The 25,831-nt window shown below is 43.1% G+C and overlaps 1 protein-coding gene and 1 long non-coding RNA gene across 2 annotated transcripts; one reads left to right on the forward strand and one right to left on the reverse strand.

Moving 5' to 3' along the window:
* Positions 1-3,918: 3,918 nt before the first annotated feature.
* On the reverse strand, positions 3,919-7,454 carry LOC128706400 (uncharacterized). The gene is made up of 2 exons (XM_053801318.2): positions 4,233-7,454; positions 3,919-4,101 (listed from the first exon to the last, which is right to left on the reverse strand). Exon 1 carries the CDS (start codon positions 6,828-6,830, stop codon positions 4,266-4,268), a length of 2,565 nt encoding a protein of 854 aa, XP_053657293.2. The 5' UTR covers positions 6,831-7,454; the 3' UTR covers positions 3,919-4,101; positions 4,233-4,265.
* Positions 7,455-15,311: 7,857 nt separating this feature from the next.
* Positions 15,312-17,067, forward strand: LOC138855067 (uncharacterized). Its single transcript, XR_011394217.1, has 3 exons — positions 15,312-15,413; positions 15,507-15,727; positions 16,972-17,067. It is a non-coding gene; the product is annotated as an uncharacterized lncRNA (long non-coding RNA).
* Positions 17,068-25,831: the final 8,764 nt, after the last annotated feature.

Here is a 25,831-nt window from a genome sequence, read left to right on the forward strand (position 1 = left end):
GACAAAACCTACTTCATTCAGTTTGGTAACAGAGCTACAGATGTCCCTCTTAACATAATGATAAACGGATCACCTATCACAAAGCTAACAGAGGGAAAATTCTTAGGAATCCACCTTGATAATAGACTCAAATTTCATACACATATACAACAAATTTCTAAGAAAATTTCCAAGACTGTAGGCATACTATCGAAGATACGGTACTATGCTCCACAGTCAGCCCTCCTGGCCCTATATCACTCTCTTATTTACCCCTATCTCACCTATGGAATTTGTGCATGGGGCTCAACAACAAGTAACCATCTCAGACCACTAATTACCCAACAAAAGGCTGCAGTTAGAATGATAACAAATTCTCACTACAGGCAGCACACTCCACCAATATTCAATACACTCAACCTACTCACCATACAAAACATCCATACTTATTACTGCACCTATTACATACATAGAACACTCAACTCTGATATTAACCCTCCCCTCAAACATCTCCTTGCCAACCTCAACAGAACACATGACCATAACACAAGGCACAGATCACTCTTTGATATTCCTCGTGTCCATCTCACGCTATGCAAAAACTCAATGCACATAAAAGGCCCTAAAATCTGGAATTCATTACCTGTAAATATAAAAGAAACACTACCTGTTTATAAATTCAAGTCTCTTCTCAAAGATCACTTACTCACCCAAAACCAAATAAATACTGAATAACTGAACCTTATAAATTGTATATCCGAGCTAATCAGTCAACGACATGGCGCCAGGTGTTCGCAGGAGAGTGAATACTGTGGGCATTGAACTTATTAGTGGGGCTTTAACACCTACGTCAGTCGATGTGTTATTGCCCAAAATTATACGAGAGACATATGGCATCAGAGACGAGGATTTATATGGAGTGGCACTGAACGGTGTATATAGAATTTTCGTGAAAGTGCTAACTGCTCAAGTATACGAGGCTTTGGTTGATCGTTATCAAGATGTCAGCATTACTGTAACACCGGCAGTGAGGGTCAAGTTGACGGATGTATCACGACATTATTCGTGGGTTAAGCTCCGAAACGTGCCTTTTGAGGCTGATGAAGTGGATATTCGCAATGTTTTCGAACGTTATGGAACTGTACATCTAGCCCAACCTGGTAAATGGGTAAAAGGAGCTTACACAGGATATCCTGAGGGTTCTTTCAATCTCAAGATGACGCTAAGGCATCCTATACCCTCGTATGTATATCTCGAGGAGTTTAGAACCCAGGTAATGGTAGCGTATGCTGGGCAGAGGCGTACATGCCGACTGTGTGGCGAATATGACCATATGGCAGCAGACTGTGGCAAGCGGAATATGGCTCATGGGCCGGCAAGGGGCGGAGCACCTGCGTATGAGAAACCGATGCCTAAGGAAGAACGGGGGCAAGGAGGAGGGCGTGGTCGCTTGTGGAGTGAAGAGGTGGTGGCTCCTGTGGAATCGGAATGTGGAGTGAAGTGGTGTGATCCATGAATCACCTGGCCCATCAACAGAACAGTTGTCAAGTGAGGAGGTGCGGGTGGGCGCAGCAGTGCAAGCTATTGAGCAGGAGTTGGAGACGGTGATACAGACTGTTACAGTCTATGGAGGTGGAGAGTCACAGCGAGCAGGAACCTGAGATCAGGGCAGAAGGTGTGTGCGGGGAGGGGGAAGGATCAGGCGGCACCTGTGATGGACAGTGCGAGTGCCATGGAAGAACATGGAGGCGGATTAAGGGTGGTAAGTTCATTGTGCTGGCTCTCAGGACTCAGATATGAAAACTGAGGGAGCTACAAGGAAAAGGGCAGCAACGTCAGATTCGGACGATGTTCTGACGCCGGCGCAAAGGCCAGGGAAAAAGACATGGGGTTATGGTACTCAGAGTGATTCTACGAGAGGGCCACAACAGAAGGGGATGGGATGGTTGGGAAGGAGGGTGGAGTGTGCGGCAAAAGCAAAGCCCAGGGGAATGGTCTGAAAGGGAAGAGTCTTGACATGAGGCAGGGAGGGAAACCTTAAACTGGCCTCAGGTGTATAGCAATAAATATTAATGGTCTGTGTAATGGTGTTAAACGTGAGTGCTTCAGGATGTTTTTGAATAGATACAAGGTTGACGTAGCTTTTGTGCAGGAGCACAATTTTAAGCTTGGTCGTGAATTAGTGGTGCCTGGGTATCAGGCTTATGTGATTCCGTCTGAGCATTTAAAAGGAGGAGTGGGTGTGTTGATCAGGGAGGCGAGCCCGTTTGTATTGCACAGGAAAGAGGGGGGGGGAGAGAGTGGCATTTGTGTGTGTGTATGCCCCAGCAGAAAGTGACGCGAAAGTAAAGATGGATTTTGTGCGGGAGGAGCTTGTGTACTACCTACGCACGTTATCGGCTGTGGCGATTGTGGGGGATGATTGGAATTGTGTAGTTAAGATGGCAGACGTGGAACCCAGAGGAGCGGGATATTGTTCCTCAGTCTTAGGGGGCCTGCTTAGAGATCTTCAATTACGTGATGCTTTCGGGGGAGGTTTGTGGGAGGTGTAACATACATTTATAAGACTGGGATATGCGGCTCGTTTGGACAGGTTATATTTATCACAGAGGGTTTTGGTAGAGTCTTTTAAAACTATTGAGATGGTGTCTTCCGATCATAGGGTGGTATTAGTGGAGGTGGGGTGGGATGCTTTGGCTCGTAGGCAGGGAAGTTACTGGAAACTGAACACAATGGTTTTGGGGGATAGGGAAGGAGTGGAAGGTTTTGCAGTATTTTGAGAACAGCTCTGTGCAGACAGAAGGACTGAGGAGGATGTGGTAGGATGTGGCTAAGGTAAGAATACGTCAATTTTATGTGAGGGAGGGCAAACGCATTAATCAATTGCGGTATGGTTTGTCAAATTATTTAGAATCTAGATTACGGGATTGTTACGAGGGGGGGGGCGGTGGCTAGGGTGTACCCAGTAGAGGATATACACATGTTGAAGGAAAGGATAAGGGATTTGCAAGAAAAACGGTTTGCGGCACTATGGGTACAGGCGGGGTTGGATGAAGTACTCTGGGGCGACAAGCCATCGGCTTGTGTGCTGCAAGGGCATAAGGTACGACAGCAAACGACTACAATACCGGGATTGCAAGTCATTTCTTCGATGGGGGGTTTTAGAGAGGGTCAGGTATTAAGGGAAACCACGGGGATGAGTGCATATGCAGATAGATGGTTTGAGGAATACGGGAAAAGTAGTGGGGTGGATGGAGAGGTTCTTGGGGAGGTATGTGAGTATGTGCCGTGCAAACTAGGGAGGAGTGATCGGGAGGCACTGGGTGGGGTCATTGAGGAGGAGGAAATATGGAGAACCCTTATGGACATGAGGAAGGGAAAGGCACCCAGGATTGATGGTTTACCATGCGAATTTTATGTACAGCCCTGGGGTCTGCTTATGCTTAGGGAGCAGTCAGGTGTAAATATTCATTTTCACTTCCCTTTGTACGATTTCACTGAAATTTTTACCACAGAATCTAGGCATGTCAGAATATACTGTGTATGTTTTTCATCAAGATCGTTCAATAAATAAAGTCATAAAAAAATAAAATGTGAAAAATTGTATATGGCAACACTTGAGGACTACATCAATATGGCAATATCGAAGTTATTTTTGGCAACATGAAATTATTAATTAATGCCAAACAGATGATGTAGTACGTACCAATCATGCAATATAATCTTTTATAGTACCCCAAAAAAATAATGAAGATTCCTTGACACGTGTTAGGACAATTTTTGCATTTTACACCCATGGTATGCAAAAATGGTAAGGATTTTTATGAAAAGGTACGTCCTTAGTTATAGAACAATGTTCCCTGAATAGATCCTGTAAAAATGATAAAGATCGGTTCAATAATAAGGGAGGAGTCCCCCTAAAATTGCAAAAAATGCACTTTCCAGAAAAATGGAGTAAGACATTGAGGCTTAGCTTACGGTGGGTAAAAATACTCCTTGTGCCTTCTTATGTTTATTAGGAGTAGAAATGAGCATTTATAACATATCTGAAGTTCCATGCAGATCCCTCCATCGTGAAGTCCCTTGCAGATTGGCCAATCATGATGGTCCATGCAAATCAAACTGGAAAGAAGGAAATACACACTAAACATCATATTACCAATGATTATGTACAAAATATATATGTAAATATACATATATACAATATTTATAAACATATACAAATAAACAACAAATTCACATGAATTATTTACCTTTGACGAAGAGTAGGTATGAACATGGGTCATCTAATGGCCTCCAGCCTCATAGGAGGTGTCCACTGCCCTCTTCCTCCTCTTGCATACTTTGGTTCTGACAGTCTGCATCTTCTTGTCCATAGTCCTCAGGTGATGTTGGTTCAATGATGAACGGCCATAGCCAAGTAGTATGTCTAAGCAACTTCTTTCATATCCTACGTTGTACTCTGCTATGGCGTTGCTGGTGGCGAAATCGACTTGCCACTTGTTTCTAAACAAAGCTTTGTTGCAGTAGGTCCATATTCTTTTGTGAAGGCTTTCGTTAGGGTTTTGTGTTCGTCCCTGTATGCATCTTTCCATCATTTCATCTTTGGTGAGGTCCTTATAGATATCATGCACCCTCTTGAAGTAGTCAGGTTCTAGCTGAAACTGCACTTTCATAGTTGTGTGGGATGGTGGTGGTAAGTTGTCTGCCAGTGCCTTCTTGTAAAAACACCATGAAGCAGAACCAGGTGGACAAAGCTGGTGTTGTGGGTTGTCATCAGTGGAGGAACAGTGAAAGAAACTTGAAAGTATGCCATTCCTCATTGTTTCAACGTCAGTTCCACAATTTTCCCGTAGGTTTTTCTGAAAATACTGGGCAAGCTTGTCAATCATGAAGTCATTCAACATCCCTTTCTTCATGTGATACTGCTTTCTCTTTTTTCCTGTTCTCAGTTGTTTCTCTGTGTAGTGCAGTTTTACCAAGGCTGTCAATCTGTTCTTTAGTCGCTTTGCATAATGGTTGATGCACTCTTCTTTTGCAACTTGTATGCCTTCATAAGGACCAGCACCATCATTGAGCTCAACAATTCCTTTGTAAGTTGCACTGTCTCCATCAGATATGATTGTTTTGTACCTCAACTTCATTTTCTGTGATCTCTGCCAGATAATCAGTGCAGCTTCAACTTCCATCTTGCCGGAGGAGCCTGAAAAGTTTTTGTTACATCTACTTTCATGGCTTTGTTTCAACTCTTCATATTTTTCCATAGTAAGTCTTTTCTTCTGCAAACGACCTTCGAGACTGCTACAAACAAAACAGTGTTTACACAAAACTTGATAATCCACTGCTAGCTTTGTCAAGGCATCAATGGCCACACCAACGCCAAAATTAGAATGATGGCCCCTCGTGTGCCAGGAGCCGTCATACGTCACGTCAATGTCAAGAACACCACGTGCGTCTGGTAAAAACCCACATTTGGCATATTCCTCACCAATGACTATCCTTGTTTCATCAAGGATTTTCCTGCAAGACTCAATGGATGCCCTTGTTATCATGCTTGTATATCTGCTGAATGTTTCTATACCCAGACTAGGTAGGTTACACAACGCATTTCTCCGAGAAAATGACGAGTAGCCACCACCAACCACCATTTCAGCATAAACCATCCTACCCGTCAAAACATTCAGCTTCTTACGTATACCATATGGCTTTTCAATAAAAATTAGCTTACAGTCTATACACGACATACTCACAAATGTTTCTAGGTGATGTTTATAATATGTGACTTCGATCTCATTAGAAAAACAAAAGGGACAATGAACATATGATATAACTTCAGCAAAATTATCCTTTTCCATACATATCATTTCCTTATCAACAGCAACACGATTTTTCTTTTTATACATGGACACTCGTCGTGTGGCACTTGACACATGAACTCCTGTTGACACACGATCACTGGCACTCGCACTGGCACTCGCGTCAGCAGCTGTCGACGTGCTGGCGTCAGCAGCTGTCGACGTGCTGGCGACAGCTGAGCTAGGCACAACTGGGGTGGCTACATGTGGGGTGGCCACATCAGCAGTGGCCACATGTTGGGTGGCCACATGTGGGGCGGCCACATCTGCAGTAGCCACCTCTGCAGTGGCCACATCTGGAGTCGTCAGAGCAGATACAGTCATACGTGGGGAGGTCCTCACATACGTAACTGTAGGTGTGGTAATGACAGATGTATATATAGGTGTACGCTTGCACAATGTGGCCACAGTGGTGGTTGTGGCCACAGTGGTGGTGGTGGCCACAGTGGTGGTGGTGGCCACAGTGGTGGTGGTGGCCACAGATATGTCACTTCGTTTGCGCTTTCTCGATGTGGTAGGTCCGTGACTTGAAGTGGCCACATCTGGTGTGGCCTGGGACGTGCTGGCCACATCTGGTGTGGCCTGGGACGTGCTGGCCACATCTGCTGTAGCCTGGGACGTGCTGGCCACATCTGGTGTGGCCTGGGACGTGCTGGCCACATCTGGTGTGGCCTGGGACGTGCTGGCCACATCTGCTGTGGCCTGGGACGTGCTGGCCACATCTGGTGTGGCCCGGGACTTCCTGGCCACAATCTTCCTTCTTCCCTTGGCTTCCTTAGTACATGCCTTCACTGGAGAAGTATCTATAAGTTCCCCAGCTGACAAGAAATCTTCATTTTCTGAGGAGTCAGAGGGCAGTAGTGGTGTCGCGGTGTCACGTGTTGCTGCTGCTGCCTCTGCTGTTGCTTTCTTTATTTGTCCTTTTCGCACATTCTGCATCCTCTTTCTCAACTTCTTGCTCATGTTCAAAGAGTGAATAGTCTTGTTGCGAGGCATTGTGCAGCAGAAATGTAAAGAATTGACGGCAAAAATACGAGACTTGGGGAGCGGCGCGGTCAATCAAAGGAGCATAAACCTTCCTCCAATTGACCCTTGGTCGGCACTGAGGTTGTTGTGGGGAGTGGAGCTCCTTGCTACAGCCACCGTGAGAGTTACCAATGAGTAATTTGAAGCATTTGGCACAAAAACATAAGAACAAATTACGGAAAAAAGCTAAAAATGACAAGAAAATTACAATAAGCGAGCTACAGGTATGCGTGAGTCACGATAATGACGTAATTACTCCAGTTACTATAATTACGATAACTCTTTACCTAATTATCGTACAGAGACGAGACATACACCAAAATGTTGCCAGATAGATGAGCTATTTTTCGGTAAGCTTAACTCATTTTTTTATTTTTTTCGATTTTTTTCGTCTCTTTCCCGGATTTATACCTGACTGCTCCTTTAGGGGTTTCCTAGTAGGGTTAATGAATGCCATGAAAGAAGGAGGTAAGATGGGAGAATCGCAGGCAACGGCGGTGGTGGTGTTGGTCCCGAAGGGTAAACAGCAGAGTACCCTTCGGGATTTGTTTAGAAAGACACGTAAGCAAACACTATAACATATTTATTAGAAAACGTTTCGGTCCTGGGACCTTGATCACTTCTAACATACAGGCGGAGAGTGAGATGTGACGCACGTGACCTGAGGAATGTCATAAGAACATAAGAATGGAGGAACACTGTAGAAGGCCTACTGGCCCATGCGAGGCAGGTCCTTATCAAAACAACCTCTGCCTATGATGAGGACCAGTCCTCATCATAGGCAGAGGTTGTTTTGATAAGGACCTGCCTCGCATGGGCCAGTAGGCCTTCTACAGTGTTCCTCCATTCTTATGTTCTTATGACATTCCTCAGGTCACGTGCGTCACATCTCACTCTCCGCCTATATATATAATGTCTTTCTACCTCTGTATGTTAGAAGTGATCAAGGTCCCAGGACCGAAACGTTTTCTAATAAATATGTTATAGTGTTTGCTTACGTGTCTTTCTAAACCAACTTGTCGGTATTTATTACCAAGGTTTATACCACCCTTCGGGATTACCGAGCAATATCGTTGCTTTGTGCTGATTATAAATTGTTCGCGAAATTCTTGGGAATCGGCTTAAATGTGTTGTGGGGAGGGTCGTGTTTGCGTCTCAGTTTGGGTTACCTGGTAGGTCGATGGGCGAGGGCCACGGGATCATAAAGGGGTTCCTGGAGGACATGGAAAGGGGCAGAGGGGCGTTGGTGGCGTTGGATTGGCAAGGGGCTTATGACAGGGTGGAAAGAAAGTCTTTGAAGGATATTCTCCTACGACAGGGGTTTGGAGAAGAAATAGTGGGGTGGGTGGGTACGTTGTACTCAAACGCGAAGGTACGGGTGCAAATCAATGGGTGTGTTGGGGAGGGAGTCAACATGGAGCAGGGTCTTCGGCAGGGATGTCCATTGTCACAACTATTGCTTGCATGTGTTCAGGATCCCTTTTATAGGATGGTGGAGGATCGTCTAAGGACGGGGGGGGGGGGGGTGAGCAGAAGCCTTGACCTGGTTTGGTGGGCTATGTTGATAATACAACTATTTTAGTGAGTGAGGAGACGAGGTTAGGACTTTTGGGGGAAGTTGTACGCAATTTTGGGAGAGCGTCTGGGATGAAGGTGAATCTGGAGAAGTCAATGATAATGGGGCTGGGAGAGTGGGCAGGGAGATTAGAATGGGGATGCGATGTTGTGCAGCAGCGGACCGGGAGTCTGAAAATCTGCAGTGTTATATATGAGGCTGACCCGAGTGCTGCCAGGGTTAACAATTTGAATAGGATGGTGGAACAGGTGCAGCAACGTGCAATTGTCATCAATGTATTACTATATAGTAAAGTCTGGTTTGTTTCGGCTGTGATGCCGTTAACAGGAACGGCGATCACGAGTATTCTTAGAAAGGTGTTTAAATTTTTGTGGGGTTCAGGGTGCAACTGGTTGCGAAGGGAGGTAGTGACATTGCCGGTATGTAGGGGAGGGTTGGGTTTGTTGGACTTGAGAAAGCGCGTAAAATATGTGTTTATTAAGAGGGAAGCGATGAGTGCAGGTGGATGGAGGGAGGGTCAGCTAGATAAGGTACATGCTCACATGAGGAAATGATATAGAGGGGCGGAAATGAAGGAATGTGAAACAGTGTTACGTGCTTTAGTGTTAGCCAGGGAACCGGGAAAAGTAAAGGTGGGAACTTTGTGTAAATTGTTAGAGGGACATGTAGTGGCGCCAGTTGAAGGGATCTACCCCATGTATGCTTGGGATGTAATATGGCGAAGATTTAGTAAATTAAGGATACGACCTAGGACACGTGAGGTTATGTATCGTTTCCTGCATGGGATTTTGCCAACGGGAGCGATGCTCCGAGATAGGAGGGTTATTGAGGGTGGGGTGTGTGGCAGATGCAGTGGGGAAGACAATGCGTATCATGTTGTCTATTTTTGTGAAGGTTTGGAGTGCATCAGGGTATGGATGAGTAAGGTAGTGGTGAGGGTGGGGGGTCAAGGTGTGTCGGTATTGCGAGCGTTGAGTCTTGATATGAGTGGTGTGGATGAGGGTGTGGTAAGTAATCGTGGACTACATTTATGTTTTGTGGGGTATGAGGGGGAAGGAGGGTGGGGATGTGCTGAGAAGGACTTTGGCGGCGACGTTTTATCGAACTTTGTGTGGCAATAGAGACATTTTTGGAAAAAGGTGGGATGAGTTTTTTTCTGAGGGTTATAGGGGACTAACAATAGGGAATTTATTGGCGTTATAAGGGGCCTTAACTGCCGGGGTGAGTAGGTTGGTAAAAGGGGGTGGGGGGTTCAGGGGCATTCAACGTGCTCACCTCCTTGGGTGTGCAGTGATGGGTGATTGGGTGTGATTGGAGGTATTCGTATGGGACTAGATGAGAGGTTGTGAAAAATTAATTTTGCTTAGTTCCCTTGATGGGGAAGGTGGAAATAGCAGTTTAAATATATCACATTTATATAACCTATAAATAACCTATATATAACCTATAAATTATATAACATGTATATTGTTTGGTAGCGTATTATATTCCGCTTGTACTGCTCTTGTAATTGAATTTTAACATTTCATGAGAATGTATTCCTTTCACTATGGTTCCTTGAAGCACTGAGTTATTTTTTTTTTGCCATTTTGTAACGTGTTCCTGCAGCAGTTTGCAGTATTACCTATTATGTAAACATGTGTGGATGAGGATTAGTTCTCTAAATTAATATTTTTGTATATATTTGTATATAATATTAGATAGGGCCCGGTGGCCTGGTGGCTAAAGCTCCCGCTTCACACACGGAGGGCCCGGGTTCGATTCCCGGCGGGTGGAAACATTTCAACACGTTTCCTTACACCTGTTGTCCTGTTCACCTAGCAGCAAATAGGTACCTGGGTGTTAGTTGACTGGTGTGGGTGGCATCCTGGGGGACAAGATTAAGGACCCCAATGGAAATAAGTTAGACAGTCCTCGATGACGCACTGACTTTCTTGGGTTATCCTGGGTGGCTAACCCTCTGGGGTTAAAAATCCGAACGAAATCTTATCTTATCTTATCTTATAGGCGCGTGCTAGAATGCACAGTGATAGTATAGTCTTGTGGAATGTGTTATGTTTTGGTAAGTTTGTATGTGGTGTGTTAGATGTTATAAGGAGTTTAGTGTTGTTAACTTACTAAAATCATGATAGACCATTTGGATAATACTTATTCATGTTGTAGTCTTGGATTCTTTATAATATTTACATAGCCTAGTATTGTACCACTATGTAGCATGTGGTGTATTATCTTGTATTTTGAGCGTGAACTTCACGTCATGCAATGTTGTTTTGAAAGTTTGTATTTCATGATTGTCAACATTAATAATTGATATTATATTGTGGTGTATATTACGTTTACTTTTTACGATGTATGTGTATAGGAATGTAATGTTTCATATCTGTTTTAGTTGTAAATTTATGTTTTTGTGTCTTGTTCATGCACTACCAACTCTTGGTGAATACTCATTAAGGTTTTGATGGGGTCAGAGTATGACCATTAATTAGGATAATTAATGTATGTTATTTAGAACGGTGACTGTACATATGTTAAGGGGGAGAAGTGTCAGCTGTGTTTCTGCACTGGCAATAATTATTGTAAAAGGAGGGTTTGTAGGATGTGTTGTGGGTTATGTATATTGTTGTAATATGGCCATTATATATGGTGTTTATTTTCTGTACTCGGACTGTGTACTAGAGGTTTTGCAATGTCTAGTATGGTTTTTAATTTTATACTTATACATTATTGTATTTGTTCTATGTTTTAAATAAAAATAAAAAAAAAAAAAGAAATTAACCAACAAGCTTTAAAAACTTTGATATAACATTGCAGTGATTTAAAAGATAGTGGAAACAAGACTTGGACGAGTATATGTGGAGTCTGAGTCTGGATAAGATAACTGTAGTAGTTAACATAGTTCTTTGTCATCAGTGAACATCAGCTTGAGGAGGTGATTCTTAATACTATTTCTGAACCATATGATAGATGGGGAATATTTAGAATCTTCTTGTAGAGGCTTCCAGATATTTTTAGTTTTATAATTATCGATTTTCTACTGAGGTTTAGTTAGTAGATGGTAATACATCAAGTTGTAGTTAACAGTTAGACAGCAGCCGTGCCCTTGTGTCCTTGTTAATTGTTACTGAGGTTAGAATAGTACATGGTATTATCACAAGTTAACAAGAAGACAAGGAAGTGCCCTTGTGACCTTGTTAATTAAATGTTCTTGAAGATAATAAATGGTAATACCACAAATTGTTACTCAGGTAATGTGTTTAATGTTTGCAACATTCCCTTATTGCTCTCAAAGAGTTTTAGAAGTGGATTAATTTTTTTCGTTAACGTCCAGTATTTACAGTATGTGCATTTGAATGTTTGGATGTTTTTCATGTTGAGAAAATTTACACTTGAATAGCTGGAGTTTGTTGTCTGGAACCTGTGATCACAGGTGATTCTTTTTATTTATGATGAACTAAATAACTTGGACCTGAAAAATAATGGATGCCAAGCTTGAGATGATACTTATTAGTGAGATGATACTTATTAGTGAGTTCTCTCAGGGGTGGAATACTGATGAACACTAACAGCTCTTTGTAAGTGAGAGAAATAAATGTTCACAATGAACAGAAAACTTCACTTCATACATAATTACAGTCTAGGACCTTAATTACTGGGGAAGTTTTATGTGTCTCGATCGGTACTTCTTGGAACAGTTGAAGTTCCTTGGCCTGTACTTCTTAGAACAGTTGAAGTTCCTTGGCCTGTACTTCTTGGAACAGTTGAAGTTCCTTGGCCTGTACTTCTTGGAACAGTTGAAGTTCCTTGGCCTGTACTTCTTGGGATGATTTAGCCTTTGTGACTTGTATGTTTTGGAACTTTTGAAGTCAATGACAAGTACTCCCTTGAACATTGGAAAGTCCCCTAACCTCTACTCCTTGAAACGAATATGGAAAAGATATATCAGAATTTGTATCTAGAAATCCGAGAATAATTTATACCAAGTCTGCACACTGAAATCACTCTAAGTAATAGTAAATTCTCGGCAGACAGTGCAAAATAACCCCAAGAAGAACAGGGGTATAATGAGTACATTCAGAAATAGCTCAGTGAGTGTAAGGTTCCCAAGACTATTGAACTGCCACCCTTTACACATACATAAGGGCGGATTGCCAATATACTCTTGATTGTCTTGAAAAGGGCACTACTAAGTTCGTAAAGTCAATTCCTGATGTAGTAGGTTGTACTACGTGCAGGTAACATCAACTCTCTGACAAGACCAACATCCTGGAGGTGTGGTCTTGGACCACACTATGGGAGATGATGACCTCCAGAAATGTCTACTGGTAAAAACTTGTGAATCGTTTTAGGGTTGTTACTCGCAGCGTTAGTAAGTTTATTGAGGTACAGCTACACATAAGTGATTATAATTATCATACATAGTAACGTATGTGTATATTTCCAAGGATAATCCCAAAAAAGGTAAGTACATTATTAAAAGTTTAGCTTTAAGATACAATATAAATCATTCATAATTATAACCTTAAAATTTAAAACAACTAAGTAGCTCAGCTGCGTGAAAAATCAGTTACATAAGTGTAAACGTAGGATACAAGGATAATCCCAAAAAAGGTCAGACGAAGTGATATATATTTCCAATGGAGTCTTTTTAATCATTACATTATTAAAAAGAGATACAATATAAATCATTCATAATTATAACCTTAAAATTTAAAACAACTAAGTAAGCTGCGTGAAAAAAGTTGTTTATAAATGTTTATAATACTATAGATAATCAGCTTACAGTAATATGTACACTAATGTTAACCAATACAGAAATTCACTCGTAGTTTCTGTAGCTTCATTCACAGGGAACTTTTTAGATCTCTTAGACATCACAATGAGTACACTAACAAGTCTATAGTTACTGACATCAGATCTTCTCTTTTCCTTGATAAGTTGACCAAAGCCAGACTTGTTTGCCTGGTCAACCAGGAAAATATGATCTAAATGCTACCCTATGTGACCCAAACGTTACCCTATGTGACCCAAACGTTACCCTATGTGACCCAAACGTTACCCTATGTGACCCAAACGTTACCCTATGTGACCCAAACGTTACCCTATGTGACCCAAACGTTACCCTATGTGACCCAAACGTTACCCTATGTGACCCAAACGTTACCCTATGTGACCCAAACGTTACCCTATGTGACCCAAACGTTACCCTATGTGACCCAAACGTTACCCTAGGTGACCCAAACGTTACCCTATGTGACCCAAACGTTACCCTATGTGACCCAAACGTTACCCTATGTGACCCAAACGTTAACCTATGTGAATCAAACGTTACCCTTTGTGACCCAACGTTAAGAGACCTACCTAAGATCAAATAATGCTATAAATGTAACCCAAATATGATCCTTCGTGACTTTAATATGATTTGACGTGACCCTATGTGACCCAACTTGATCCTACATAACCCTATGTGACCCAAATTGATCCTACGTGACCCTATGTGACCCAAATTGATCCTACGTGACCCTATGTGACCCAACGTGATCCTACATGACCCTATGTGACCCAGATTGATCCTACGTGACCATATGTGACCCAAATTGATCCTACATGACCCTATGTGACCCAAATTGATCCTACCTGACCCTATGTGACCCAAATTGATCCTACGTGACCCTATGTGCCCCAAATTGATCCTACGTGACCCTATGTGACCCAAATTGATCCTACCTGACCCTATGTGACCCAAATTGATCCTACCTGACCCTATGTGACCCAAATTGATCCTATCTGACCCTACGTGACCAAAATTGATCCTACGTGACTCTATGTGACCCAACGTGATCCTACATGACCCTATGTGACCCAAATTGATCCTACGTGACCCCATGTGACCCAAATTGATCCTACCTGACCCTATGTGCCCCAAATTGATCCTACGTGACCCTATGTGATCCAAATTGATCCTACGTGACCCTATGTGACCCAACGTGATCCTACATGACCCTATGTGACCCAAATTGATCCTACGTGACCCTATGTGACCCAAAGTGATCCTACCTGACCCTATGTGCCCCAAATTGATCCTACGTGACCCTATGTGATCCAAATTGATCCTACGTGACCCTATGTGACCCAAATTGATCCTACATGACCCTATGTGACCCAAATTGATCCTACGTGACCCTATGTGACCCAAATTGATCCTAAGTGACTTAAATGCGACCTTGTGACTGACCTTAGATGTAACTGTTTCAAAAATATGATTAATAAGCATTAATAAGCTTCAAAATATTGATTCAATATAACGATCAAAAATTATTTAGATGCTTCAAAATCATTAATAAACATTTCAGTTTTTAAAATAAATCATTTAATTTAAAATTTAATAAGAACTGAGCTGCTTCATAATAAGGTTTTAATAAGCATTTAGTTTTTTTTCAAAATAATGATCAGTAAGCAGGTATGTGATACTAAATGATGATTAATAACTATCAAGGTAATTCAAAATGAGTAATAAATATCTAGGTAATTCAATATAATGATTAATAAATATCTAGAATATTCAAAATCATGAGTAATAAGAATCTAGAAATTTCAAAATTCTTGAGTAATAAGTATCGAGATAATTCAAAATCATGAGTAATAAGTATTAAGGTGTTTTAAAATAATGATTGATAAGCATTTAAGACATCATATAAATATATTGCATATACAACCAGCTCTCTTATAAATCTATGGCTATTTCATAATAATGATTAATAAGCATTTAGTTTTAAAAATAATGATAAATTAGCACGTCGTATGTGTTAAAAATGATGATTAATAAGTATCTAGGTAATTAATAAGTATTTAAGAGTTTCAAATTAATGAGTAATAAACATTTAGACATTTCTCATAAAAATCTTTTTATACAGACAGCTGTTATAAACTCTGCTATATACACTCACCTCTCATATATCTCCTCAGCTCCTCTACATAAGGTCAGCTCTCTTATTAAGCTCCTCTATATAAGGTCAGCTCTCTTAAGATCCTCTGTATAAAGTCAGCTCTCTTATTAAGCTCCTTTATTAAAGGTCAGCTCTCTTATTAAGCTCCTCTACATAAGGTCAGCTCTCTTATTAAGCTCCTCTATATAAGTTCAGCTCTCTTAAAACCCTCTGTATAAAGTCAGCTCTTTTATTAAGCTCCTCTATATAAGGTCAGCTCTCTTATTAAGCTCCTCTACATAAGGTCAGCTCTCTTATTAAGCTCCTCTACATAAGGTCAGCTCTCTTATTAAGCTCCTCTACATAAGGTCAGCTCTCTTATTAAGCTTCTCTATATAAGGCCAGCTCTCTTGTTAAACTCCCCTATTGTTAATGCTGTTCTTGGTGTTGAACAGCGGTATAGTGCCGAAAGGATATCGTAGGTTGCACAGGTACGGCCGTAGACTAGGATCGACTTTATTAATCCACACGTAGGTACAAGACGGGCAGAGTGAGGGAATAACTAGTAGCCAGTCCGTGGAGAGTAGGTTGTTGAACCCGTGAGGGTAGGTTGTTGAACCCGTGAGGGTAGGTTGTTGAACCCGTGAGGGCAGGTTGTTGAACCCTTGAGGGTAGGTTGTTGAACCCGTGAGGGTAGGTTGTTGAACCCGTGAGGGTAGGTTGTTGAACCCGTGAGGGTAGGTTGTTGAACCCGTGAGGGTAGGTTGTTGAACCCGTGAGGGTAGGTTGTTGAACCCGTGAGGGTAGGTTGTTGAACCCGTGAGGGTAGGTTGTTGAACCCGTGAGGGTAGATTGTTGAACTCGTGAGGGTAGGTTGTTGAACCCGTGAGGGTAGGTTGTTGAACCCGTGAGGGTAGGTTGTTGAACCCGTGAGGGTAGATTGTTGAACTCGTGAGGGTAGGTTGTTGAACCCGTGAGGGTAGGTTGTTGAGCCCGTGAGGGTAGGTTGTTGAACCCGTGAGGGTAGGTTGTTGAACCCGTGAGGGTAGGTTGTTGAGCCCGTGAGGGTAGGTTGTTGAACCCGTGAGGGTAGGTTGTTGAACCCATGAGGGTAGGTTGTTGAACCCGTAAGGGTAGGTTGTTGAACCCGTGAGGGTAGGTTGTTGAACCCATGAGGGTAGGTTGTTGAACCCGTGAGGGTAGATTGTTGAACTCGTGAGGGTAGGTTGTTGAACCCGTGAGGGTAGGTTGTTGAGCCCGTGAGGGTAGGTTGTTGAACCTGTGAGGGTAGGTTGTTGAACTCGTGAGGGTAGGTTGTTGAACCCGTGAGGGTAGGTTGTTGAGCCCGTGAGGGTAGGTTGTTGAACCCGTGAGGGTAGGTTGTTGAACCCGTGAGGGTAGGTTGTTGAACCCGTGAGGGTAGGTTGTTGAACCCGTGAGGGTAGGTTGTTGAACTCGTGAGGGTAGGTTTTTGAACTCGTGAGGGTAGGCCGTGGAGTGAGACCGGGTAGGCTTCGCGTCTCACTGACCTGGGCAGGCCTACAGAGGGCAGCACCCTAGTGCCGCGGGATATGAATCAAGGAGACAGTACATGCTGTCTACACTATATAAGGTCAGCTCTCTTATTAAGCTCCTCTATATAAGGTCAGCTCTCTTATTAAGCTCCTCTGCATAAGGACAGTTCTCTTATTAAGCTCCTCTGCATAAGGACAGTTCTCTTATTAAGCTCCTCTGTAGAAGGTCAGATCGCCTATAAAGCTATTCTGTATACAGCCAGGTTTCTTACAAAGTTCCACTATATAGACAGCTCAGACTTGATCCTACTGTCATCAAGGATCCAGCACTGATTAAGATGATCAGACTTGATCCTACTGTCATCAAGGGTCTGGCACTGATTAAGATGATCAGACTTGATCCTACTGTCATCAAGGATCCAACAAACGTGTTGATGCGGTAACAGAGGCAACTGACGACAAGTTTTGTGTAGTTGTTCTAGACGCTTTAAAGCTGATGTCTTCTGTAAATAAAACACGTCAATAATTACTTAAGATAGCAATGGCATCTACCATGTAGACAGCAATAACAACTACCATGAGGACAGCAACAGCAGTTACCATGAAGGGAAGATGAAACAAGTTACACAGACACTCACATACTTAATTTACAGTTGAGGGTTTTCTGAGCCAGGGAGACCAGTTGGTGCTGTTGGCTCTCTGGGATGCTGATGGTGGTGTTCAATGTGATGTATTCCGTCTTAACACTGTGGTGATCCAGGTAACGGATCATGTTTCTAATGTCCACTTCTGTCAATTTGCAGGGCTGACACGATATTCTAGAGAACCTGTTGATAATGACACACCTGTAGCTGCATGTGTACCAGATTTTGACTACATGTATGTAGTTACCTGTGTACTTTATGATGGCACACTTCTATTTGCCTGTATACGAGTTGACGATGACGCACCTGTAGTTACATATGCACCTACTGATGATGACATACCTGTTGTTACCTATGTACCTGTTCATCATGACACCTGTATTTGCCTGTGTACCTAATACTGATTACAACACTGTAGTTACCTTTGTACCCGTTGATAATGACAACTGTGTACCTGTTTAAGATGACTCGAACTGAAGTTATCCGTGTACTTGATGATTACACAACTGAAGTTACCTGTTTACCTCTTATTGATGAGGCAACTGAAGTTACCTGTGTACATGTTGATGATGATTCACCTATAGTTACTTGCTGCTGTTCAACATCTCCACCTTCCCTTCATCCAACTGTTGTTTTCAACACCAGGAATACTGTGCTCACCATAACAAGTCAAGTACTGTGTGGCTGTGATGAATGGTTTTGAAAAACCGACAAGTTGAAGAATTGAGACACTTTTGCAACCCATGTGTTGCAAAAGTGTCTCAAGTCTTCAACTTGTCGGTTTTTCAAAACCATTCATCACATCTGTCAGACACTGCAACATCTTGGGATCTTGGTACAAAGACTTCAACGCTTGCCCAACCTTTGGACAACGACCTACTTACACTAGTGGCAGTTCCCACTGTGATCCCGCCTCCTCCTGCTTCACCTCACCGTTCTGCAGTATATAAGCCACCTCTCTGGCCCTATGCTGCATTTCCTACAAGAGTGATGGACTGAACACATCGATTCCAGGTTGAGGGACTGATTACCTCAAACTTCTCCTCTCCTTACTGTGTGGCTGCATAGTTTCTTGTAGATTATAGTAGAATATCTTTGTGTTAGAAGCCTAGAACAGAGCCAGTTAACATATAAGGTAAATCTCTCCAGTGCTTAGGACTAATCTAGTAAATGATAGTGCCCTCTGAGTCAGAAAAAGGAAAAAAGAGTATAGTGAGAACAGGAAGTTGTGCATACACCCACCAGGAGGTTCATAGGTCTAAACATCATATGACTAAGGCTTGATCCAAGGTCAAGATCAAGAGAGTTTGGGTAAGACCCCGTGTAAGACCCCCATTAATAGTCTACCCCGTGTGAGATGAGCTGGGAAGACCCCGTGTGTGGTGAGCTGGGAAAACCCCGTGTGTGGTGAGCTGGAAAGACCCCGTGTGGGGTGAGCTGGGAAGACTCCGTGTGGGGTGAGCTGGGAAGACCCCGTGTGGGGTGAGCTGGGAAGACCCCGTGTGGGGTGAGCTGGGAAGACCCCGTGTGGGTTGAGCTGGGAAGACGGGATAGCCAAAGAATAATGGTGAAGAAGAGTCTACAGTCGAGAAAAAGAGCCAAGACTTTACCCAGAGCTGCTATGGAGACTTGATTCAACTGTAAGGAAACACTTGTCCTATTTCCTGACAAACCTTACTTGGGGTTATGGTGAGCAGCAACCTAAGCGTACGTAATAAAGCAAATAGACTATTGGGATTTATATCAAGAAGTGCAAGCAACAGAAGTCCAGAGGTTATGCTGCAGCTTTTTACATCATTAGTAAGGCCTCACCTAGATTATGCAGCTCAATTCTGGTCTCCATATTACAGAATGGACATAAATTCATTAGAAAACATTCAGCGCAGAATGACTAAATTAATACATAGCATTAGAAATCTTCCTTATGAAGAAAGATTGAAGACTCTTAAATTACATTCACTTGTTAGACGAAGAATGAGGGGAGACATGATCGAATTGTATAAGTGGAAGATGGGTATTAATGAAGAGGATATTAATAAGGTCTTGAGGATGTCTCTCCAAGAGAGAACCCGCAGTAATGGATTTAAATTAGACAAGTTTAGATTTAGAAAGGACATAGGAAAGTATTGGTTTGGAAATAGGGCAGTTGATGAGTGGAACAGTCTACCTAGTTGGGTTATTGAGGCTAGGACTTTGGGTAGTTTCAAATTTAGGTTGGATAAGTACATGAGTGGGAGAGGTTGGATTTGAGTGGGACTTGCACATCAGAGCTTATTTCTTGGGTAGCATTGAAAATTGGGTTGGGCAAATGTTTGTTAGTGGGATGAATTGTAAAGGACCTGCCTAGTATGGGCCAACAGGCCTGCTGCAGTGTTCCTCCTTTCTTATGTTCTTATGTTCTTATTGAGAGATAGCAGAGTGTAATACACAGTGGTATAGTGTATATCGCAGTGATACCATAATGTAGGGATAAGGTATATCATAAAAAATATTGTGGTGGTAAATAAGAGTGAAGTGATGAACCTAGCCAGAAACCCTAGTTGTAAACAGGTGTCAGCAATTACCAGTATACTTCCACGGAAGTCAGTTTGTTTTTAGTACAATTCGTCCAACTGTAGAGTCTACCACAGTTTTGTAGAAATACGAAATAATGTACAGCTTGTGGAAATACAGTAAAGTTGTAGAGTTGTGAGTGGTCGCAAATACTCTTCTAGTAAACTTTCTACACTAGTTGTTCATAGTTAATAACAGTCATACCATAACATTTGTTGTGATAGAGAGAGAAAAATCTTGGAAAAGTTACGTATAGTGGTGCCCCGTAGCTCGATCGCTAGCGCACTCAGCTCACACACTGAGGTCCGGAGTTCGAATCCCCGGTACGGCTGGAAAACAGGACCCATTTCCTTAAGACACCTGTTGTCCATGTTCACCCATAAGTATAAAATGGGTACCTGGGTGCTAGTTGACTGGTGTGGGTCGCATCCTGGGACAAAACTGACTTTTAGTGATATATACTGGTGATAGTAACCTCAAGTGATATATACTGGTGATAGTGTGGGTCTATGAAAGATGAGGTGAATCATAGAATTGATGAGGGAAAAAGAGTGAGTGGTGCACTTAGGAGTCTGTGGAGACAAAGAACTTTGTCCTTGGAGGCAAAGAGGGGAATGTATGAGAGTATAGTTTTACCAACGCTCTTATATGGGTGTGAAGCGTGGGTGATGAATGTTGCAGCGAGGAGAAGGCTGGAGGCAGTGGAGATGTCATGTCTGAGGGCAATGTGTGGTGTGAATATAATGCAGAGAATTCGTAGTTTGGAAGTTAGGAGGAGGTGCGGGATTACCAAAACTGTTGTCCAGAGGGCTGAGGAAGGGTTGTTGAGGTGGTTCGGACATGTAGAGAGAATGGAGCGAAACAGAATGACTTCAAGAGTGTATCAGTCTGTAGTGGAAGGAAGGCGGGGTAGGGGTCGGCCTAGGAAGGGTTGGAGGGAGGGGGGAAAGGCGGTTTTGTGTGCGAGGGGCTTGGACTTCCAGCAGGCATGCGTGAGCGTGTTTGATAGGAGTGAATGGAGACAAATGGTTTTTAATACTTGACGTGCTGTTGGAGTGTGAGCAAAGTAACATTTATGAAGGGATTCAGGGAAACCGGCAGGCCGGACTTGAGTCCTGGAGATGGGAAGTACAGTGCCTGCACTCTGAAGGAGGGGTGTTAATGTTGCAGTTTAAAAACTGTAGTGTAAAGCACCCTTCTGGCAAGACAGTGATGGAGTGAATGATGGTGAAAGTTTTTCTTTTTCGGGCCACCCTGCCTTGGTGGGAATCGGCCGGTGTGATAATAATAAAAAAAATAAGTAACCTCAAGTGATATATACTGGTGACAGTAACCTCAAGTGATATATACTGATGATAGTAACCTCAAGTGATATATACTGGTGATAGTAACCTCAAGTGATATATACTGGTGATAGTAACCTCAAGTGATATATACTGGTGACAGTAACCTCAAGTGATATATACTGGTGATAGTAACCTCAAGTGATATATACTGGTGATAGTAACCTCAAGTGATATATACTGGTGATAGTAACCTCAAGTGATATATACTGGTGATAGTAACCTCAAGTGATATATACTGGTGATAGTAACCTCAAGTGATATATACTGATGATAGTAACCTCAAGTAATATATACTGGTGATAGTAACCTCAAGTGATATATACTGGTGATAGTAACCTCAAGTGATATATACTGGTGATAGTAACCTCAAGTGATATATACTGGTGATAGTAACCTCAAGTAATATATACTGGTGATAGTAACCTCAAGTGATATATACTGATGACAGTAACCTCAAGTAATATATACTGGTGATAGTAACCTCAAGTGATATATACTGGTGATAGTAACCTCAAGTGATATATACTGGTGATAGTAACCTCAAGTGATATATACTGGTGATAGTAACCTCAAGTGATATATACTGGTGATAGTAACCTCAAGTGATATATACTGGTGATAGTAACCTCAAGTGATATATACTGATGATAGTAATCTCAAGTGATATATTTTGGTGATAGTAACCTCAAGTGATATATACTGGTGATAGTAACCTCAAGTGATATATACTGGTGATAGTAACTTCAAGTGATATATACTAGTGATAGTAACCTCAAGTCATCAGACTGCGGAGGCTGCCTCAAGTCACCAGTTTCATTCGTCTCTCGACCTATGGGGAGAGAGGCCGCTTCTACAGTTTCTGTTGCACGCGACCTGGTGAGAAAAACATAGCATTAGCATATGAGCCGGCGTATAAACACTGTCTGCATCGAGCTGGTCAGGGGATCGTTAAGCAGCGCCACGATGAACGTTCTCCTCCCAAACATTATCAAGGATGTTTATGGAATCCCCAATGAAGAGTTGTACAGTGTGGCACTGAATGGTATGACAAGGGTCTTCGTGAAGTTCATGAGGGCCGGTTTCTACTCCAGCATCGTCGACGAATTTCAAGAACAGAGAATGAGCGTAAATTCGGCAGTGGAAGTATGCATGCATGATGCTTTAAGTATTTTACTTGGGTGAAGGTACAGAATGTATGTTTTGAAGCGACAGCATACAGCCTTCAGGATGTGTTGAGCGGTTATGGGACTGTCCACTCGGCGAGCATGGGAATGTGGAGGGACGGCCCGTACGAGGGGCTGCCAGAAGGATCCTTCACACTGAAAATGACCCTGAGGCAGCTGATACCATCATGCGTCACATTGCATGGCTATAGAGCTCAGGTTTTTGTACACTTTGCAGGGCAGAGGAGGACATGCCATTTATGTGACTCTTATGAGCACATGGCGGCACAATGCCCCAGGAGACAGGGCCATAGGGTGCAAGAAACAGCTTCTGAAGACAAGCAGTTAGAAGCCTTGGACGTTTTGACGGGTGATATGGAAGGCCGGGGGAAGGGCCTATGGAGTGAAGACGTTGAATGATCAGAGGTGGCTTTCGAGACGTATGTCACACTCCCAGAGGAAACGGAGGGGGGGAATATCACTGTCAGACAGACTGTTGGGTAACACAGATTCAGCTCAAGAAGGGATATTGGAAGCTGTGCTGAAGGATTTTTTGGAAGAGTCGGAGCATGGTGTGGAAGGTGACGTGAGGTTAGGTGATGTCGAGGTGATGGATGAACAGAAAAGGGGTAAGGAAGACTTGAGTGAGGTTAGAATGGAGAGCAATGTGGTGGTGGAGGTTCATCAAGAAGATGTGATTGAAGAAGATATGTGTGTGGAGGGTAGCTCCCGCAAGAGACCAGTGGGGGCATCAGACATGGACGAGGTCCTCACACCAGCGCAGCACCCTGGGAAGAAGGTTTGGGCAGCTGTGGTGGAAACGGCGAGACCGGGAGGGGGGTGAAATGGGAAGATCGGCTGGAAGAGACAGAGAGGGGTTGGAGGGCAGGAACAGGGAAATGCTCGAGATGACCCGAGACCAAGTAAGCCTAAGCGGCATAGGGGCAAGCCGCCATTCTTGTATTATTCAGGTGGGTAACTTTCAATGTAAACAGTCTTAGGAGGGTATGGTTAGAGTGGTTTTTTAATGAGATTTAGTATTGATGTCTGTTTTTTTGCAGGAACATAACCATAGGTTAGGATGTGAGTTGGTTTTGCAAGGTTATACATTGATTACCAGTGATGCTTTGAGGTTGAAAGGTGTGGCTGTGGCGGCAAAGGAGACCAGTCCTTTGCGTGTCCTAGGTTGGGAGGAGGGGGGGTGGGAGGGTTGTCAGGGTGGATGGGTTTTGGGGGGTTGGGAGGTTTTTTTTTTGTAGGGGTGTACAAGCCAGCAACTAGAAATGCTAGAGTGAAGGTGGATTTTGTACGCGATGTCTTGGTGTATCATTTGAGAGGTTTACTGGCTATTACGGTGCTTGAGGGGACTGGAATTGTGTAATTAGGAATGGGGACGTGGTTCTGAGGGGGGCGGGTTGTGTTTTGGGGGTTCTGAGAGACGTATTGTGGGATGTTGGAGTTGTAGATGTGATGGGGAGTAGAGGATATGGAGTGGAGCACACTTTTATTCGTAAGGGATACGAGGCTCAGTTAGATAGGATTTGTGTTAGGCAGGGAATAGATGTGGAGAGGGTGAGGACTATAGATGTGGGTTTTTCTGCTCATTGTGCTGTTATAGCTGATTTGATAGTAGATGGTATAGTGCGAGTTTATGTGGGATACTGGAAATTGAATGTTAGGCTACTTAGGGAAGAGGGTGAAGCTGCAGGATTCGAGGATTGGTTGAAGTCCTTTTGGGAGACTAGGAATGGGGAGATGGATTTGCTGGATTGGTGGGAAATGAGGGCTAAAGTTGGAATTGAGAACTTTTTTAAAGTACAGGGAAAGGAGATGGTGAGGTGGCACTATGGTCTACAAAATTATCTTGAAGGTCAGTTAAATGACTGTTATGAAGAATAAATGGTGGGGCAGAGTGAGGACATTTGAAGTTTGTGAAATAGGTTGGTAGAGATCCATAATGAAAAGTTTGAGGCAATTAGAGTTAGGGTGGGGTTGGAGGATGTTTTAATTCTCTCATTCCCCATCCTTAGGCACTTCCCACATCCTTAGGCACTCCACGTACATCTGATAGTAAAGCCCTTAATAGCGGCAAACGTCCCCCCCAACAATCTGATAACCCCACCCATCCATGATCTCACCCCCTCCAAGGAGGGACAAAAAAGACTACATGAAATGCCGTTTCAACATCATCACAAAACTGACAAAAAGCCTCTTCCATGAACCCCATACATCGTAACACCTCCTTGGAGGCCAGAATCCCCATGATGAATCGATACACTAATTCTCTTACTCTAGCCGGTATCCTAAGCTTACTAAAATTCTTCCAAATGACCCCCAAATCATATGTTGGATACACAGCTACCCCTTGCAAAATTCCCTGTTCTCCCACTACCCTCTCCAACCTTTTCACTTTGAGGTTGTCCACCTGTTGCACTGTCAATAAAAACCTCAACATATCTTCACAAACCCTCAAGTCCTTGTCACTTCACCATTTACGTGCCTCCTCCATAACCATTACCTAATTTAGCTGCCCTCACTCCCCCTTCCCTAATATACCCCCGCTTGATATATATAGCCATTATTCTCAGTCTTAAAGGCAACATCCGTCATAATTACCTCCTTACTTAACCATGCCCTCCAAAACCCCCACACAAGCTTTAGCACCCTCCTCTGCATTTCCACAATGTCCTGTACCTCTAAGGGAAAAACCTCTGCCAACCCCCATACCTTGCTATAGACAAGTGAGTTTACCACCACTACCCGCTGATGCAAAGCTAGGTCCCTCGCACTTAAGCCTCCAAGTCTACCTAAAACGTTACCAGTGACAGACTATGAATTTACCCTCTTGCCGGCCTGCACCTCCTCCATATACCATATTCCACATACCCTGATTCTATCAACCACTGTCCATCCTGACCCCATCCCCAAGGCTCCCCCCTATCCAATTATCCACCTCTAGTAACCTTGATTTCACTGCATTAACTCGCATCCCCGTATGCATACCAAACATCTGAATCATTCTACCCACCCTCCCTAACTCCTCCTTACCCCGGAGCAAAACAGTAGTATCATCCACATACCCAACTATGCCCCCTTTGCACCCCCCTCCATCTCCTGTTTGTCCATCACGCCCTCAACAGACTCATAAAAAGGATTCTGCACACATGCAAAAAGCAACTGCGATAGCAGGCAACCCTGCCTCAAACCTCTCTCCATTGGTACACTTTCTCCCAACCTCCCATTGACATGTAC

The sequence above is a fragment of the Cherax quadricarinatus genome, chromosome 79, assembly GCF_038502225.1.
Source record: "Cherax quadricarinatus isolate ZL_2023a chromosome 79, ASM3850222v1, whole genome shotgun sequence".
Taxonomy (NCBI): Eukaryota; Metazoa; Arthropoda; class Malacostraca; order Decapoda; family Parastacidae; genus Cherax; species Cherax quadricarinatus.